General features: G+C 49.3%; 1 protein-coding gene across 4 annotated transcripts in view; it reads right to left on the bottom strand.

Annotated features, from left to right (window-relative positions):
* The window catches only part of Pou6f1 (POU class 6 homeobox 1), a 24,883-nt gene that overhangs the window by 19,693 nt on the left and 3,272 nt on the right, over window positions 1-1,918 (bottom strand). For 2 of the 4 annotated variants that reach the window (XM_029548246.1, XM_029548245.1), the window contains exons 1-2: window positions 1,386-1,642; window positions 946-1,100 (exon numbers count right to left, since the gene is read on the bottom strand). In XM_029548246.1, coding sequence (XP_029404106.1) covers window positions 946-1,100; window positions 1,386-1,428 — 198 coding nt within the window. In that variant the 5' untranslated portion in view covers window positions 1,429-1,642. Of the gene's footprint in view, window positions 1-945; window positions 1,101-1,385; window positions 1,643-1,918 lie in introns of those variants that run through there. The other 2 variants (XM_029548248.1, XM_029548247.1) reach the window with 2 other exon arrangements.

A 1,918-nucleotide genomic window follows, 5' to 3' on the forward strand; every position in this document is an offset into this window, starting at 1 on the left:
CAAAGAAAGAAAGAAAGAAAGAAAGAAAGAAAGAAAGAAAGAAAGAAAGAAAGAAAGAAAGAAAGAAAGAAAGAAAGAAAGAAAGAAAGAAAGAGACTCCCAGGTGAATTCACAGGTGAAAAAGCTTTGTGTCAACCGTCAACCTTCCTTGCCCATGAACTGTGTCTGGAACCACCCCCACAGTAAAAACCAACTGCAGCTATAGACAAGAAAAGGCATCTAGGAGAACCATCGAGAAGAATGAACATGCACCGAAGCATGGTCCATGGGCAGACCTTGACCTGTGAGGGACCACTCTGACTGCATTTCGAGGATGCTGGTGTGTTTTCTTCTTTTAAGGAGTAAACCATTATTTCAGAAGAAGAAAGTATGTAGAAGCAAAAAAAAAAAAACCCAAAAAAACAAACAAACAAAAACAACCCACCTGGCAGTGGTGGTGCACGCCTTTAATCCCAGCACTTGGGAGGCAGAGGCAGGCAGATTTTTGAGTTCAAGGCCAGCCTGGTCTACAGAGTGAGTTCCAGGACAGCCAGGGCTACACAGAGAAACCCTGTCTTGAAAAGACAAACAAACAAACAAACACCCTAAATTACATGTGCAAACACTTATCAAGTATGTGTGCACTTTAATAGGTCTTTGGGGAATCTTACTTTTTATTTTATGTTTATGGGTGCTTTGCCTGCATGCATGTATGTCTGTATATATACCACATGCATGCAGTGCCCTCAGAGGCCAGAAGAGGACATCGGACCCTAGCCCCGTTGCAACTTAAAAATCCCAAACTCAACCTCTGAGACCCTAGCTGACACTCGCTCTGGACAGGTGGGCTGGGGTGACCATAAACTTTAATAAGGGACAGATGAGGCCCCATTATGTCTGTCTCCCTTGGCCACACACCACCCCTCAGTCGGGACCACCAGCCCCATTTCTCACCCCAGAAGATACCTGCTCGTTGACAGTCAGAGATGAGTCAGATCCAGCTCCGGGATCCATGGTCACTGCAGGGTGGGGTAGGCGCCAGCCCACACCTAGCGCATCCTCGGTAGGGAGAGTAGAAAAGCACAGGCTGATGTGATACAAAGATGCAATGTTCAAACTACCTAGAGAATTCAGAAACAGAATGTCAGCAGGGAAGAGAGGCCGGGGAGGGAAAAGCAAGAGTCTAAGCGAGTCAAAGACTCCCACCCTAGCTGGACAGTGGTGGTGCACACCTTTCATCCTAGAACTCAGGAGGCAGGGGAGGCTGGATCTCTGTAAATTCGAGGCCAGCCTGGTCTACAGAGCTAGCTCTGGACAGCCAGGGCTACACAGAGAAACCCTGCCTTGTGGGGTGGGGGTGGACAGGAGGAAGACTCTTATTTTAACATCCCAGCAGAGCACTCTACCTATGTTTTGGATGGCAAGGGAAAGAGAGGACCAGGTATCCATCCCTAGGGGGTTCCTCCACTCCCACTCTCTGTCCAGCAGGGAACAGCAACCCAGTAAAACCCAAGGTGAAACTAGTGAACATCTAGAACCCCAGGCAAAGGTGAGGGGGTGTTTCCCTGGGCAGGATTCCTGAAGAAAGAGCAGAGACAGAATTACTCCCGGTGATCTCCAACTCAGGAGCTATTCCTAGAATTCCCCCTTCCTAGACTGCTCCTCCCAACATCCCCTGGAGCCCCTGATTCCGTGGTGGGTTCCACAGAATCAGCCTCTCTGAGGCAAGGACCACGCTGGCCTGTACACAGGAGAGAGTATGTTCCCAGTGGTGAATGGCCTGCCGGATACAGCAAGCAAGAGTGGGTGAACCCCATGTGAAGACAGGCTGAAGCCATTAAAAAAAGGAAGGAAGGAAGGAAGGAAGGAAGGAAGGAAGGAAGGAAGGAAGGAAGGAAGGAAGGGAGGGAGGAAGGGAGGGAGGGAGGGACAAAAGCAG

This window comes from Mus pahari, chromosome 17, assembly GCF_900095145.1.
Source record: "Mus pahari chromosome 17, PAHARI_EIJ_v1.1, whole genome shotgun sequence".
NCBI lineage: Eukaryota > Metazoa > Chordata > Mammalia > Rodentia > Muridae > Mus > Mus pahari.